The sequence below is a fragment of the Rhinopithecus roxellana genome, chromosome 5 (assembly GCF_007565055.1).
Source record: "Rhinopithecus roxellana isolate Shanxi Qingling chromosome 5, ASM756505v1, whole genome shotgun sequence".
Classification (NCBI taxonomy): Eukaryota; Metazoa; Chordata; class Mammalia; order Primates; family Cercopithecidae; genus Rhinopithecus; species Rhinopithecus roxellana.
The window spans coordinates 78,852,872-78,867,856 of NC_044553.1; the positions used below are offsets into that span (position 1 = coordinate 78,852,872).

General features: G+C 59.5%; 1 protein-coding gene across 1 annotated transcript; it reads left to right on the forward strand.

Moving 5' to 3' along the window:
* Positions 1 to 1,747: 1,747 nt before the first annotated feature.
* Positions 1,748 to 12,031, forward strand: C5H15orf39 (chromosome 5 C15orf39 homolog). The gene is made up of 3 exons (XM_030930919.1): positions 1,748 to 1,928; positions 5,898 to 8,714; positions 10,618 to 12,031. The coding sequence occupies exons 2-3, from the start codon at positions 5,948 to 5,950 to the stop codon at positions 10,983 to 10,985; spliced, it is 3,135 nt and encodes a 1,044-aa protein (XP_030786779.1). The 5' UTR covers positions 1,748 to 1,928; positions 5,898 to 5,947; the 3' UTR covers positions 10,986 to 12,031.
* Positions 12,032 to 14,985: the final 2,954 nt, after the last annotated feature.

Genomic DNA, 14,985 nt, shown 5'->3' on the forward strand with positions numbered 1-14,985 from the left:
CTCCACCATTGGTATAGAGAGGAAAAAGGGCAAGGTCAGAGTCTTCAGGTGCTCATAGTCTGGGGACACTCTATGAGCTTCCTAGAGTTTACAATTTCCCACACTGATGTTGCCCGACACCACAGTTGCTAAGGCAGGTCTCTCTCTGCTCCCTTTTTGCAATGAGGAACTTTGAGGCTCAGAGAGTTACAAAGTAGCTCCCAAGTCCCCCAGTGTTGTGTCCTTTCTTTGGCAGTCCAGGGTGTTTAAGTGATGCGGAAAAGGAATAGACAAGATACTGTTGAGTGGGGCTGCTGTCTGTGTGAGGTGTCCCTGAATTAACACAAGGCTCAGCAGTGCTGCAAATCTTAACTAGCCCCTAGTGTCTCAGACAGTTGTTCATCCTGGCCTGGTTGGTCCCACTCCAACTCAGGGAAATTGGAGAGACCACTGGGCACATCTGAGCACACAACCTGAGACTCCCAGACCCCAGGGGCTAAGAACACAGCCCTCCTCCCACTCCACTAGCAGAGCAGGGACAGGGTCGCAGGCGCAGTGCTGGAGGAGGAGGGCCAAGCAAAGTTGGTAAGGGGCAAGAGCAGGGAATAGCCTGTGACCGACCCCCCAACCCTCTCTGAGTGTTTCCTCCCTATATGGTTCCAGACTCTATATCTAAGGTTCTTCCAGCTCTACATGAAGTGACACTCTTCCCCCACCCCTGCCCCCACTCCCCAGGTGACCTCACTTCCTCTTCCACTTCCTCTTCCTACCTGCAGCGCCCAGCCCCTCCTCCTTAGCTCCAGCTGCGTGGTGATTCTTGGAACCTGCAGCCTCAGGCCTGTTCTGCTCTGACTCAGGCAGAACTTACCTTTGGGATCTGAGGGGATAGTTTTGCTTCCTGAACTGACTCTGACCTTCGGCAGGTCCACCTGCCCTCCCCTCCCCCACTGCACACACCTGTTCCCAGTCCTCAGACAGCCCAGGAACTTCGTGGGACCAGATTCTTTCAGATAAAGTAGCACTGAGGGGCTCTCATCCACAGTCAGATGGCCCAGGAAGAAGCAGCCCTTCCCCACCCTCCAGCCTTTCTTTGCAACACACCATTCCTGGCTGGGCGTGCTTCACTCCGGAGACCCGCCTCGTAGGCTGCGCGCAGGTCTGCCTCACGGAGGCAGCCTCGCCCAGGCTACTTTGCAAATCCCCCAGCACCCTCATTCCCGGTCCTTCCAGGGATGGGGAGATTGCCGCTTCCTCAGACAGTTGCCCTGCCCTAGCAGGAGTCTGGAAATTGCCCTCATTGACTACACCAATATGAGGGGACAGATCAAGAAGCCCTTCTCCAGCCCCCTAATACACTAGTGCTGGACAGGGGAATGCCGGCACCTACTGTGTGCCAGATATTTGCAAACACCCTTTTCCAAGTTTACACCGCCACCGCTATGAGGAAGACAGAATTCCACTTTTGCAAATAAGGAAACTGAAGCTCAGCGAGGTCAAGTGGCAGGCGCAAGGTCACATCGCTAGAAAGTGGCAGTGAATGAACGATCTAACCGAGCGACTGAGGGCGCGTGACCGGCCCGCCGGGCACTGGTTCGTGGAGCGTGGCGGGTACCGGCGGTGCACAGCGCCCGCGGCCCGCTCCCAGCAAGCTGGCCCCACGCTGGCCCTCTGCACCCGCCGCCCACAGGAGCGCAGGCTCCCAGAGGCGGGGCCGGGCTCTTCCCCCACCCTGCGAGCCGCCCCGCCCCCAGCCCGCCCCGCCCGGGACCGCAGACGGCGCCCGGCGGCGGCGCGAACGGCGGCGAGTAGGGTTGCTCCGAGCTTGCTGTTCACCGCGACTTCTCGCGCAGGGCCCGGCCGTACTAGGACCCGCGGCCTGGGCGACGCTGGAGGATGCGGACGCAGAGGCGGCCTGGCGTAGCGGCGGCGGGAGACCTGGTGCTCTGCAGGTAGGAGCTCGCCCGCTTGGCGGGCGCGGAAACTTGGGCCGAGTTTGCGGGCGGCGCGTGGGGAAGGGGCGGATGGCGCTGCTCCAGGGCGCCCCTACCGGCCGGCCCGGGGGCGGAGCGCGCCGCGTCTGGGCCAAGGGGCTGCAGCTTCTGGCTGCCGCCGGCCCCCCGCGACCGGGCTGCGGGGCAGGGGTGGCGCCGCTGCTCCGACTTTCCCTGGACTTCGAGGCTCCTGGGGCCTGCTAGCGCCCTGGATCTCCGGCGGAGGCTAGGCGCCTAATCTGGCCAGAAGGAACTCAGGCCGAGCCCTGGGGCCTCCCGCAGGGCCCTGCTCACGTGGATTGCCGGGGGAGGGCGTTGAGGGGGAGGTATGGGGACAAGGGGGCACTGGAGGGCTGGGCCTGGGGGCGGCGGGCGCTGAGGCGCCGCGGGGCCCTGGACGCGCCCTGCTGGGATGGGACGGCCCTGCGGTTTTCTCGCCACCTCTTGACTCACCCGTCTGGCCTCAGCCCAGGCTGGCGGGATCGCCCTGAGGCGGAGGCTGCCCGGACTCTGCGGCTGGGCCGCCCCTGCTCCGGGACCTCCCGCCAGTCTGCGGACGTCGGTTTGGGGCTGGGTGCGCGGGCCTGCCTGCATGCACATGTGTGCCCGGGGCCCGAGCGAGGGGAGAGCGCAGTTCTGGAATGGCGTGTGTGCAGATGTGGGCCATGCACGTACGTGCAGGCACGGGTTTGCATGCGTGGCGGCGGCCTGTGTGTCAGCCTGCTGGATGCACGTGCGTCTCGGCGCCGCCGGGAGGGGCTTGGGGACACCCGGAAGCCCGCCAGGTCGGGCGCGGCGGCAGCCTCAAAGCTAAGTCGGCTGTGGGCCCTAGGCACCAGAGTTATGCTCAGGGCGGCTAGGGCAAAGGGGATAGAGACGGATCCCTTTCGCTTTCCCCTCCACTGGAGAATTTGGGCTGCCCCAGGTTGGATTGTAGCGTCTGGAGAGTCCAGAGCCTCAGGTAGGGAAGGTGGGAGATGGGAGAACATTTGGCGAGGCCCGATTCAGCCCTCCAGGAGGATCCAGATGCTGGCCACAGCTGGGCAGGAATCGCGCTCTTCTTCCTGATGTTTACCATCGGCCATCCCTAGGCACCTAGAAGCTGAAAGTGGGAACAGAGAGCTGTTTCCTTTCCCACTGTGTAAGGCAGTGGTAGTGCTGCGGTGGTGGGCTCTTCTCTGGAACCCTGACCTGGGTGCTGGCTGAGTGACATTGGAGCTTGGCAGAGGATCAACAGAGCTACCTCTCAAAGATGACCTGAGCCTGCTTCCTGGGCACTTGCCCTGTCCGAGAGCTTGCTTGCTTTAGTATGGGTCAGGGAAGGAGGCACCTACATTTTGGCAACTGTCTTGAGTGGAGGAGTCGTCTCCCTTGAGGGAGTGTATCCTGGGCTTTCCACCTCGTACTGGCAGGAGATAAGGTCATTACCACGTCCCTAAGAGTTCTGTGTTGGCTCCTTGAAGCCGCCACCCCTCCCACGAAGACTCTTGAGGGTCCCAGGTGGTCTCCTGTCTATTGGCTGGGTCCCAGTTAAGGGCCTCAAGAAGTCTCCAGGGCAAAGGGTATTCCTTGGGCTGAGGCCCAGGAGAGAGGGACTCTTGGGGTTGGGGGTGGGGACCCAGCAGACCCCAAGGAGCATGAGGGGGAGGTGAGACCGAAGTCAACACTTAGCCCAGAGTGTCCCAAGGGTAGGGTGGGCAGGGTCCATACCCCAAAACCCTACAATTCCTTCTCACAGCATTGCTGTGGAGTGAGATGGGGGCTTTCACCCCTCGATAGCAGGTTTCTGTCATAGGACACTGTTATTGGGACTGTCACCTGTGTCCTAATGGCCCCTCCATGTCTTCTCTAGGCTGGCCTGAGATGTGGGGTTCTGTCCAGGAGATGAACCAGCTTGCTTTCTGAGTCTGCCTTGGTGTGGGAGTGGGCATTGGCCCCACACTAGCCTTGCCTTTCCTAGCCCCAAAGCGTGCTGGTCTAACTCAGCCTGTGGCTGTCATTGGCTCCAACTTGAAGAAGCAAGGAGAGGGCTGGTCCTTGCTTGCCGGTGTCACTGAAACCTGTGACACTTTGCCTTAATCATAGCAAGATTGTGCTGGGTGGTCCTTTCTAAGCCACTGAGAGCTTCCAGGAGCAGGGTGCTGGCTGGGGGAGGTAGAGGCAAGTCAGTGTGGCCCCAGCAGAAGGGCTTCAGATGAGCCCCTTATGGGTTACTGGGTGCCTTCTGCCCCGAGGGACCTCAGTTCCCATCCTTCCTTGGTCTTGTCTTAGAGCATTGTCTTTCTGAAGCATGTAGTTTTTCCATCAATACAATGGGAGTAGTAGTGGCTAAGTAGCACTCTGTGGCCCCTGGGGCCTCCCTCCCTGGACCCTCCCCTCCCCTCCCCTCCCTTCCCCTCCCTTCCCCTCCCTTCCCCTCCCTTCCCCTCCCCTCCCCTCCCCTCCCCTCCCCTCCCCTCCTTTTTTTTGAGATGGAGTCTCTCTCTCTGTCGCCCAGGCTGGAAGTACAGTAGCACAATCTTGCTCACTGCAACCTCTGCCTCCTGAGTTCACGCAATTCTCCTGCCTCAGCCTTCTGTGTAGCTGGGACTACAGGCATGCACAACCATGCCCGGCTAATATTTTTCTATTTTTAGTAGAGACAGCGTTTCACCATGTTGGTCAGGTTGCTCTTGAACTCCTGACCTCAAATGATCCGCCCACCTCAGGCTCCCAAAGTGCTCGGATTACAGGTGTGAGCCACCACACCCAGCCACCTCCCTGGACTTTCACACATGCCCTTGAGGCTATCTTGCCCCCCATGTGCCATCTGCAGCTTGGGGGTAGGGGTGGATCCAGGCTCCTCATGCTTTGGGACGTTCCTGCTGGTGCTGTAGCACCATCTGCTGGGCTGCCCTGACTCTCCTGCGGAGGGGGAGGAGTGGGGCGAGAGGAGTGTGGCTTGTACAGACTGATGTTCCCAGTTACCTCTCCTAGGGGACTGCTCTCCAGAGCCAAGTCCAGTATCTCAGCATTGGCTTTGGGCCTAGGGACCTGGGCTGGAGACCCGACCCTGCCATTTTGGCAAGATCAGCAGGTCAGAGGAGTATCACAGGAAATCTGTGAATTTGTAGACAATACTCAGATTCCATTTTTGGCTGCAGTGGGCGTCACTATGGCATCTTGGAATAGGACCCCGTGGTGGGAGGCAGGAGGCCTGCTTCTCGTTGTGTCTATTTCATTGGTGACTTTGGGATAAATGGGTCTTCTCATCTGTATATGAGGGGGTGGGGGCAGGGTACACCAAGTGACCCTCAGACCCAGTGCCCCTGCAAATTCTGAAATCCCAAGAAGGAGGGGGTGTTCGGAGTTGTATGGAGGAAAATTGAACAGAAGGGTCTCCTGGAGTAGGGGTGGGTGGAGGTTCTGTGTAGAATAATTCATTAAACAAAGGGTTCTGCAGCTTAAAGTACACAGGTTGGGGTCAGGTGCAGCGGGTGGTTCATGCCTGTGATCTCAGCACTTTGGGAGGCCAAGGTGGGAGGATCACTTGAGTACAGGAGTTCAAGACCAGCCTGTGGGCAACATAGTAAAATCGTGTTTCTACAAAAAATACTAAAATTAGCCAGGCGTGGTAGCAGGTGCCTGTGGTCCCAGCTCCGTGGCAGTTGGGAGAATCACTTGAGCCCAGGAGGTTGAGACTGTGGTGAGCCAAGTTCATGTCACTGCACTTCAGCCTGGGCAACAGAGTGAGACCCTGCCTCAAAAGAATACACACACGAATTGGAAAGCTCTGTCCTGTGGCTCATGCACTCACAATCTTAACTGAGCATCAATTAAGTGCCAGGTTCTTAGGTGTAGCAGTGAGCCGATGAGAGCCGCAGCCCTCTGCTGCTTTGCCTGTAGCCTGTTTTCCTGACAGCCCCTGCCTTTCTCTCTCTGTCCCAGGTCAGAAGTTGAGTAGCAGAGGCCCAGGAGGGCTCGAAACGTTCACAGCGATGGCAGAGAAGCGACCCCTGAGAACCCTGGGGCCTGTGATGTATGGCAAGCTGCCCCGCTTAGAGACAGACTCGGGGCCCGAGCACAGCCTGCACCACTCTGTTGGTAACCAGGACCCCTGCACCTACAAGGGGTCCTACTTCTCCTGCCCCATGGCGGGTACTCCCAAAGCCGAGTCTGAGCAGTTGGCGTCCTGGACCCCATACCCACCGTTGTATTCTACCAGTATGGCAGGACCCCCACTTCGGACGGACAACCTGCTGACCAACTGCCTGTTCTACCGCTCGCCAGCAGAAGGCTCTGAGAAGATGCAGGACTCCAGCCCTGTTGAGCTCCTGCCTTTCAGTCCCCAGGGTCACTCCTACCCAGGTCCGCCGCTGGCAGCGCCCAAACCTGTCTACCGCAACCCTCTGTGCTATGGGCTCTCAACTTGCCTGGGGGAAGGAGCAGTGAAGAGGCCACTGGATGTTGACTGGACTCTGGTGACTGGGCCCCTGTTGCCCTCAGCTGACCCACCCTGCTCTCTGGCCTCAGCTCCTAGCAAGGGCCAGACCCTGGATGGCACCTTCTTGCGGGGGGTGCCAGCTGGGGGGTCCAGTAAAGACTCCTCGGGGAGCTTCTCCCCATGCCAGCCCTTCCTGGAGAAGTATCAGACCATCCACAGCACGGGCTTCCTGGCCTCCAGGTACACAGGTCCCTATCCTAGGAACTCCAAGCAAGTAATGTCCGAGGGGCCAAGTCCTTGGACCCAGCTGGCCCAGCCCCTGGGGCCACCCTGTCAGGACACCGGGCCCACCCACTACCCGCCACCCCACCACCCACCACCCCACCCTCCACAGGCCCTGCCTTGCCCTCCAGCCTGTCGCCACCCAGAGAAGCAGGGTAGGTACAGCCCAGCACTCCCCCTGCAGCCTCTGGGGGGCCACAAGGGGACCGGGTACCAGTCTGGTGGGCTGGGCAGCCCCTACCTGAGGCAGCAGGCAGCCCAGGCACCTTACATTCCCCCGCTGGGGCTGGACACTTACCCCTACCCCTCTGCCCCTCTCCCAGCACCCTCTCCAGGCCTCAAGCTGGAGCCGCCTCTCGCTCCACGGTGCCCATTGGACTTTGCCCCCCAGACACTGAGTTTTCCTTATGCCCGGGATGACCTCTCTCTCTATGGAGCATCCCCGGGGCTTGGAGGGACGCCACCTTCCCAGAACAATGTGCGGGCTGTGCCACAGCCTGGTGCCTTCCAGAGGGCATGCCAGCCTTTGCCAGCGAGCCAGCCCTGCTCAGAGCCTCTAAGGCCTGCACAGGAAGCCGAAGAGAAGACCTGGCTTCCCAGCTGCGGGAAAGAGCAGCTCCAGCCCCAGCTCAGTGAGCACTCTGGGCCGCCCATCGTCATCCGAGACAGTCCAGTTCCCCGTACCCCCCCAGCACTGCCCCCCTGTGCCCGGGAGTGCCAGTCTTTTCCACAGAAGGAGGGCTCAAGGCCACCTAGCTCTCCACCAATGCCTGTCATTGACAATGTCTTCAGCCTGGCTCCCTACCGTGACTATCTTGATGTGCCGGCACCTGAGGCCACAACTGAGCCTGAGTCTGCCACAGCTGAGCCTGACTCAACTCCAGCCACCAATGAAGGTCAGGACAAAGGCTCCAGGGGGACCCCACCTGCCCAGGAGGGCCCCTCAGGGAGTAAGCCCCTAAGGGGCTCACTTAAAGAGGAGGTAGCCCTGGATTTGAGTGTGAGGAAGCCCACAGCAGAGGCCTCCCACATCAAGGCTCCCAGTCCTGTGGAGCATGCCAAGCCCACTGCAGCCATGGATGTGCCGGATGTGGGCAACATGGTGTCAGATCTGCCAGGCCTGAAAAAGATAGACACAGAAGCACCAGGCCTGCCTGGGGTGCCAGTGACCACAGATGCTATGCCAACTACCAACTTCCACAGCTCTGTGGCCTTCATGTTCCGAAAGTTCAAGATCCTCCGTCCAGCACCTTTGCCTGCAGCTGTGGTCCCGTCCACACCCACCTCAGCTCCTGCTCCCACACAGCCTGCACCCACCCCCACATCTGGGCCCATTGGACTGCGGATTCTCGCTCAACAGCCCTTGTCCGTGACCTGCTTCAGCCTGGCACTGCCCAGCTCTCCAGCTGTAGCAGTGGCCTCCCCTGCCCCTGCTCCAGCTCCATCCCCTGCTGTGGCTCCAGCTCAGGCTCCAGCTTCAGCCCGGGATCCAGCTCCAGCTCCAGTTGCAGGCCCTGCTCCGGCATCTACTTCAGCCCCAGGGGACTCCCCGGAGCAGCACTTTACAGGACTACACACGTCCCTGTGTGATGCTATTTCTGGCTCCGTGGCCCACTCTCCTCCAGAGAAGCTTCGTGAATGGCTAGAGACGGCTGGGCCCTGGGGCCAGGCTGCGTGGCAGGACTGCCAGGGTGTGCAGGGGCTGCTGACCAAGCTACTGTCCCAGCTGCAGCGCTTCGATCGCACCCACCGGTGCCCCTTCCCCCATGTGGTGCGAGCTGGTGCCATCTTCGTGCCCATCCACCTGGTGAAGGAGCGGCTCTTCCCTCGGCTGCCACCCGCTTCTGTGGACCATGTGCTGCAGGAGCATCGTGTGGAACTGCGGCCCACCACGCTGTCGGAGGAGCGGGCACTGCGGGAGCTCGCCCTGCCGGGCTGCACCTCGCGCATGCTGAAGTTACTGGCGCTGCGCCAGCTGCCCGACATTTACCCTGATCTTCTCGGCCTGCAGTGGCGTGACTGTGTACGCCGCCAGCTGGGTGAGCATGGGGCAGCCCCAGTGGCCACCGGAGCTGTGTGAGCAAGTGACAGGTGTGTGTGCTGTGTGAGTGCGTCACAGCTGGGGCTGCGTGATTCCAAGGACTCCTGCCTGGGTAGGGGTCTCTAGGGTATGCTCTGGGTGCCTCCACCCCTTGACCCTCCAGACATCAGTGAGTGCCTTCATAGCCTCCTTTGTAGTCTTCTGAACATGCCGGCTGCTCTGTCCCCATGGAAACTCCTCGGTCTACCCTGGTGCTGCAGCTTCTTGGATTCCCTCCTCTGCCTGTGCCTTCTCCATCTTTGGTGCAGTGTTTCCGGTGCTCTGGTTAGGCCCTGTTTTCTAGCTGAGATCATTTCCCCTATCTCCAGCCTCCCCTTTCTGAACTCTAGCCCTAAATAACCCACTGCATGCTGGGCCTCTGCCTCTGGGTCTCCCACACTGAACTCATCCCAAATCACACTCCCGAGCCTTCCCCTCAGCTCACTTCCCACCCCCAGTTCTCTTCCATGTCAGTGAAGGGCACCCCCTTTCACAAAGCTCCTCATGCCTGGTGAGGGCCACAGTTGCCTTTATGAATGCATAGTTTTGCAGTCCTCGCTGGCCCTTACATACACAGAAGTGTGCCCACAAATCGCATTGTTTTATGGTTTGCTTTTCCTCTACTAAACCACGTCTCGTGCCTACTGTTCTCCAGCTTGTTTTCTTTTTATGTTCTGGAGGACCACACAACTGCCAAAGTGTTGTGTGGTGTGTATGATCACGCTTCTTCAGCTAGAGATCTGGTGATGGGACCAAGTGGATTCTGTCCTTGTCCCTCCTGCATCAGTACACCTGGCATCCCAGCCTGAGGCCCCCTCTAGTTTTTCTCTCCCTGCTGCCCCCACCCTCTCCCATTTCCACCACCCAGCCTCTTCCCTGTAAAAACTGTTCCTAGTTCCATCCCCATAGTGGCAACCTTGCCCCGGGCCCTTACCTGGTTAGGATGGGGAAGGGCCTGAGGCAGTGAGGTGCAGATGAGATGAGCCTAGGAACTGGCTGACCAAAATCCCTGATCCCTGAATACCTACAAAATTGGAGCAGATGCCTTCACGGGATGCAAAGGAAATCCAGACTCAGGCAGTCTGTTACTGAGTGAGGGTCCCGCATCTCTCAGGGCTGGGCTGCCTAGCTCAGTCCTCTCCTCATATAGTTGGGCTGTCTGGGGCCCAGAGAGGGTCAGGTCCGTTTCTCCTGGGCTGCCTGATTGGCAGTAGAGTCTGGGCACTCCGCACAGTCCGCGGCTGCTCTGATTGGAGCTTGCAAGAATTGGGGGCCTGGGAAGGAAGTGACTGAGACCAGGCTTCCGGTCTCTGACTGAATTTTGTTGCCCCTGTCCTCACTCCCTCCCCGCTTGAGGGCCGCCTTTCTGTGTGTGCCCCCAGACAGTTATCCCTGCTTTCCTTTCTTGTGGGTTCCTATGCTCCCCCAGCATGACTGTTAGGGCAGTCCCTACCTGGGCTCGGCCTTGGGCTTGGGCTTGGGTTCTGGGGCTGGTATGGCAGAAACATGATGGCTGTCTTACATGGCAGGGTCCTCTGTTCCCATGACTCAGTTTTCCATCTGGACAATGGGTATTGGACCAGGCCAATGGTTCCTGACCTGCTTAGCCCCTTTGCTGTCATCCTTGTACCCAAACAGCCTCTCCTGAGCAGTACCCTCATCAGATGGAGTTTCTGGTGTCACCAGGGGAGAAGCACATCTTTTTGGCTTGGATGGTCTGGCCAGTGGGCATGTGTGGGGAAGAGCTGTGATGCCAGCCTGACTTGGGGTAGAGCAGAACCACTGTTTGGATGGCTTTGGAGGCCAGGAGGTGGGACCTGAGGGTATGGGGTCTGCAGGCTGACTATGTGTTTGTTTTCCAGGTGACTTTGACACTGAGGCTGGAGCTGTGTCCTCCTCAGAGCCCACTTTGGCCAGAGATGAGCCAGAGAGCCTAGCCCTGGCTCGGAAGTCACCGGCCCCCAAGATCAGGAAGCCAGGGAGGAAGCCACCAACCCCTGGCCCAGAGAAAGCAGAGGCAGCCACTGGGGAAGAGTCCTGTGCTGCCTCCCCTACCCCTGCTGCCTGTGCCAGCCCACCTGGCCCCACACTGAAGGCCCGCTTCCGCAGTCTGCTGGAGACCACCTGGCTCAATGGCCTGGCTCTGCCCACATGGGGCCACAAGTCATCAAGACCAGACCGGCCCTCACCCTGCCCACAGCTGCTGGACAGCCAGAGCCATCACCTGTAGCACTGGTTGCCAGTGCTGTGTGTATAGTGATCACTCTCCACCCTTCCCTTGTGCCTGCCCAGCTGCCCCGGGGCCAGGAGTGGATGCTGGGGCTGGGGCTGCTCCCTTGGAGGGGTTCCAGCTCTGACCCTGGGGCCCACCCAGGGTGGGCTGAGAGCCCCTGAGCTTTTAACACGAGAGTCTTGATTGGATGGGACTACTTCCTATTTCTTGCCTAGAGAACACACATGGGCTTTGGAGCCCGACAGACCTGGGGTTGAATCCAGGCTCGTGTTCTTGCTGCAGGACCTGGGCGAGAAACTTCACCTCTGCTGAGCCCTCATTCCCCATGTGTAAAATGGGACAACACAACCTACCTCACAGGGTTGTCGTGGGGATGCTGCCTGGCGCATACCCTGTCCATACCCTGTCATGATTTGCTCTCTGCTTCCTCCCTGGGACAGGGCCTAGAATTGGAGGCAGAGAACCTTCCTATAGAAAGTCTTCATGTGTCCTAGGACTTGGCTGTCGTAGAGTGGTACCTTAGACAGTGGGTGTGACTCACTTTCAGGAGTCACCCTCCAGCATTTGGGGTTGGGTTGGCCCCACTCCAGCCTGGAGCTCCCTGAGGGAGCCTGCACTCCCTGCTCCCAGTCCCCGCTTTTGGTGCAGGGATGCAGCCTGGAGCTGGTGTCTTGTTCTGGGCCTGCTGCTGCCACCCCAGGAGGCCCCAGGCCTGTCCTGAATTGACATCAGTGCTTCAAACTGCCTCCCCTACTCCTGGCATTATCCCAGGAAACTTATGTTTTCTAGAAGCTAAGCAGCTGCTGGGACTCAGGGACTGATGCAGGTGGGCTGAGTGGCAGCTCAGTCCTAGAAGGTCTCTGAAGATCTGGACTGAGGATCCTGCTGCTCCCCAAGCCAGAGCCCATCAGCCAGGCCTGCTGTGAGCCACCTGCCTGCGGAGTGCTGAGCTGAACCAAAGGCTGGCAAGCTCTGGGCCTTATTTAAGGGATTGTGATGGGCCCTGGAGGCAGCCCATTAAAGTATCTGGCTTGTTTTTGGAAGTGGGGCCTGGCCGTGTGTTTGGGGATGGTGGGTTTCATGTTCCGTCACTGTGTGCCTAGCCCTTTGCTTGCAGGCTGCTCTCCCTGGTCCCAGTCCAGAAGGTGCTGGGTGGCTCCTGCACCATTGTGCAGATGGCTGTGGCTCTGTGGACCCCTCACATACATACTTGCTTGCTCTGGGAAAGCCCTCCTGAGACCCCGTGGGTCCTGGTGGTGGTTGGTCTATGGGCTACTGCCTGGTGAGAAATGCTGGTCATTAGACCCCAGCACGTGCCCCTCTCCCAGGGTCAAGCATGGCTTTCATGGTCTGGGTAGAACTGTCAAAACCTCCCCATTGCTGGTGACCATGCAACCCACTGACCCTAGCTTGGGGGATGGGGGGTGATGTGCTGGGCCCACCCTCTAGAGACCCCGCCCCTGCCGGGCTCTTCCCCCAGAGGCTTGTTCTCAGGGCAGCTAGGGTGGCTTCCTGGGCCTGTCTTCCCACTCCCCCTGGGCCAGGGGCCAGTCCACTGGGGCTTGCTGGACCTGTGCGGCATCCTGGTGGTGGTCACTGGGCCCAGCTGCGTTGTCCCTCCTCTGCCAGCCTGGCCTTAACACTAGGCTGGGATTTGGAGTGGCAACTGCCATTGTCCCCTTACACTTTGTATAGGCCCACGAAGAGCTACTGGGCTGGGAAGGGGTAGGTAACCACAACACGTGGCCACTGCAATGACAACCTGGGTGGAGGGTCCGTGGGTCCCAGAAGAGGTGGTACCTGAATTGGGCTTTGAAGACAAATAAAAAATCACATGCAAAGTGGGGTTTGGGTAGAGAACCACACGTGCAGTCTTGGTGAGTCTGGAATGGGAAAATCCCCAGGTGAGGCTGGAGCTCCCAGAACTAGAAGGAACAGGGACAGGGCTTGGAAGCCTGGCTAGAAATCCAGCAACCCAGGGACTCAGTCCCACAACCTGAGGAATGGGGGTGTGAGCCACGTGGAATCATTTGAGACTACTCCTACAGGGAGGAAAGAACTGCAGTGGAGGCGGAGTTTCTGAACCCTGGATCCCCCAGGCCCTGGGCAGCCATGGGCACCTCGTCAGCCCCATCAGTCACATCCATCTTGTCGTCAGCACCTTAACAGAGTGATGAGCTCTTTATTCTTTTTCCTTTGGTCCTCCCTTCCCTCCATCCTCTCCTCTCCCTTCACACCTATGCCCCTGCTGCATGCCTGACACACATCTTGCCAATGGTGACCAGGCAGAGTGAGGGCTCAGAACAGGCAGGGCTCAGCACCTGGGTTCTCCTGTGGCCCCAGAGGACTCAGAATGGTGGAGAGGCCAGGCTGGGGTGGTGTGGAGCCAGGCCTGGCTGGAGCAAGGTGCTGCTCTCCGACTGCTCTATCCAGGGAGGCCCTCTTCCCCTTCCGGCTCCAGTCTGAGGGGAGAGACTTAACCTGGTCTTGAGAGTTCTAGTCTGGGGCAGGAGATATGACAGTGTCCCAGGGACCCCCAGCCTGAGGTGGTGGGGGCAGGAACCAGACTCTGCCCAAGACTCCTAGTCTGAGGGAGGCAGTGCCCTACCTGGCTGCCACCCCTAGGGCAAGGAAGGAGTGAGGGCAGCGCAATGTGGCGGCCCCACCCCACCCCTCAAGGAGACCTGAGCAGGTCCACCTAAGGATGGGGCTCAGGTGAGTGAGGCCCAGCCTTCCGCATCCCCCCACCTGGCATCCTAGCCCAGTAGAAAAGGCAAAGGGCCTGGGTGGCCAGCTTTGCTGACAGAAGTGGAGCTAGCAAGGTAGTGGGAAGGACGACAGTCCTGTCTTGGGAGACTCAGAGTAGGAGCTGGGAGGGGGAGAGGAGCTCCCCAGAAGAGTTGTCTCATAGGGAACAGCACCTTCAGCCAGGCTCAGCACTGCACCACCCCAACCCAGCCTCGGCAGGGACCCTGGTGCTGAGCCCTGCTTTTCCTGAGGCCTCGTTCTGCCCTGTCGCTGCTGGCAATGCCCATGTCTGGGGGTGTTATCAAGACCCCAAAGCCCCTTGGTGACGCCAGACGCCTCCTTCCCTCTGTCACTCCTGGCCTCATTGATGTCCCTCTTCCTGTGAGTTTGTTCTCACTCAGGGGTTGAGTTGAGCCAGCTGGGTCTCCCTTAAATCTCCTTTGGGGATCCCGGGAGCAGGACCCGATTCTGACCCGACTGGCTGTGACTCTTCTCACCCTGCAGTTCCAATGCCAGAGATGGGAGGGCTGAACTCCCAGCCCAGCCTGCTCCCCCAGCTGGTGCGGGAGGAAGGCCGTGGGGGTGCTTTAGCCCGTGGACACAGCTTTGCTGCTGGCTGTGTGCTGTGCTCTCTCCATGGGCAGCTCCCCAAGACCCCTCCTCCAGACACCCCCTCAGCGGGGAGCACCCAGTACAGCTCTTCTGGAGCGCTGTCTGCCTCTGGAGATGGGATTGGGGGAGTGCTGCCAAGCCCCTCCTGTCTCTCATGCTGCACATGGACCCCTTTTCCAGGCTGGTGGGAAGCTGAGGGCCTCGTTGAGGCCACTGCTGCCTCCGTGAGGACTCCAACTCTGGGTGTTGTAGCTATGGCCCACTCAGAGGTGTCTGTGTTGATGAGCCCTCGACCCCTTCTGCCACAGCCCCTAGCCTCAGCTAGCCTGGCCACTGTTCCTCCCACATCCTGCCTCTGTCCAAAAGGGGTCCAGCTTCCACGTCCCTGTGATTTCTTGGGACAATTTGAACCCAGGGTCCTAGGAAGGGGTGCTGAACCCCTTAGAAGGACCTCAAGGGTCCTCTTCTATGATTACTGGGTTTGGCAGGGGATCCCTTGCCTCCTTGTCCAAGAGCCTCCGATAAGGATCTGCAGACCCTTTTCCTCCTCAGACCTGGATGATGGGACCAGGGCAGGCTCCTCCTGTATCCCCTAGCTCCTCTCCTACGTATAATTCAGAACTTGGGGTCCCAAGCT

What these genes read in the sequence shown, in the direction of transcription:
- C5H15orf39 (XM_030930919.1), top strand. Translation starts at nt 5,948, where the DNA reads ATGGCAGAGAAGCGACCCCTGAGAACCCTGGGGCCTGTGATGTATGGC. An exon ending in CTGTGTACGCCGCCAGCTGG is followed by an intron (nt 8,715 to 10,617) that starts GTGAGCATGGGG and finishes TTTGTTTTCCAG; the next exon opens with GTGACTTTGACACTGAGGCT.